General features: G+C 37.3%; 1 protein-coding gene across 3 annotated transcripts in view; it reads left to right on the top strand.

Moving 5' to 3' along the window:
* The window catches only part of CHCHD3 (coiled-coil-helix-coiled-coil-helix domain containing 3), an 88,260-nt gene extending 87,254 nt beyond the window's left edge, over positions 1 to 1,006 (top strand). For all 3 annotated transcript variants that reach the window (XM_072401846.1, XM_072401848.1, XM_072401847.1), the window contains one exon: positions 531 to 1,006. In XM_072401846.1, the coding sequence (XP_072257947.1) occupies positions 531 to 554 (24 nt within the window). In that variant the 3' untranslated portion in view covers positions 555 to 1,006. The remainder of the gene's footprint in view (positions 1 to 530) is intronic.
* Positions 1,007 to 1,094: the final 88 nt, after the last annotated feature.

Below are 1,094 nucleotides of genomic sequence, written 5' to 3' on the forward strand. Positions count from 1 at the left end.
ACTGGAGAGCCAATCCGGGCCCTCCACTGGAGAGCCAATCCGGGCCCTCCACTGGAGAGCCAATCCGGGCCCTCCACTGGAGAGCCAATCCGGGCTCACGTCCTACTGTGCAGGCTCGCGTAGCTGCACAGGAGGACTCGCGCAAGCTGCACAGGACGCGAAGCAACCTGCAGGTAAGTACCGGTACCCGGCGTATAAGGCGACCCCCGACTTTGGCACAGATTTTTCATGGTTAAAAAGTCGTCTTATACGCCGGAAAATACGGTATTCCATTTTGGGCGAACTAGAGATTACTTACTAAGTGAATTCCAATATGAGACATCTTATGTAGTCGATGTATGTTATTTATTCCTGTTTTTTTTTTCTATAAACTCTTTCCTTTCCTGTGTGAGTGCTAGACTTCATAGAGGTGGTGTTTTGTGACTTAAATTAAATTTTAGCTATACATATTAACACCCAAATTAATGTTTTACATTGGAATTAATAAATGGTTTCTGTAAACATAAATTCTTTTTTTTTTTTTAATTTAGAGTATGCTTGGAAGAGGCGGTTAGGACTTCTGTATCCTTCGTGTCCACTCACTGTGCAGTTACTGGCAGAAGAGCATCAGACGTACTTTTAACATGAGGCTGTAGAAAGATGATCATGGTAGAAGACAACAATACATAAAAATTATGAATCCAAGACTGTACTAGCTTGTTATTAGAACACACTCCTGTCTTCACAATAAAGTCTTTGGTTTCTAAATTGATGTTCGCTATGCATTTCTTATAGAAAGATAAGTGTTTTCTGATTTGTTGCCCACCTCCCATTTTGCAAATTTTGAGTTGGCATTATAAAAAGATGGTAATTTGCCTCTTAAAATGATGTTGATGATGTCTCTTATTTAGATGTTAGCAGCAAATTCTGTTACATCCTGTTGTACTGGACAGTTTGATATCATTACCCGAGTTTTGAACTCTATTTATGCCTGGGTTCCTAATAAATATATATTTTCTGAATGATATTCTGTTTTCATTGGTTGCGTTTTATTTACTTTTTTATTTTTATATATATTTATATATATATATATATATATATATATATATATATAT

The sequence above is a fragment of the Pyxicephalus adspersus genome, chromosome 2 (genome assembly GCF_032062135.1).
Source record: "Pyxicephalus adspersus chromosome 2, UCB_Pads_2.0, whole genome shotgun sequence".
NCBI lineage: Eukaryota > Metazoa > Chordata > Amphibia > Anura > Pyxicephalidae > Pyxicephalus > Pyxicephalus adspersus.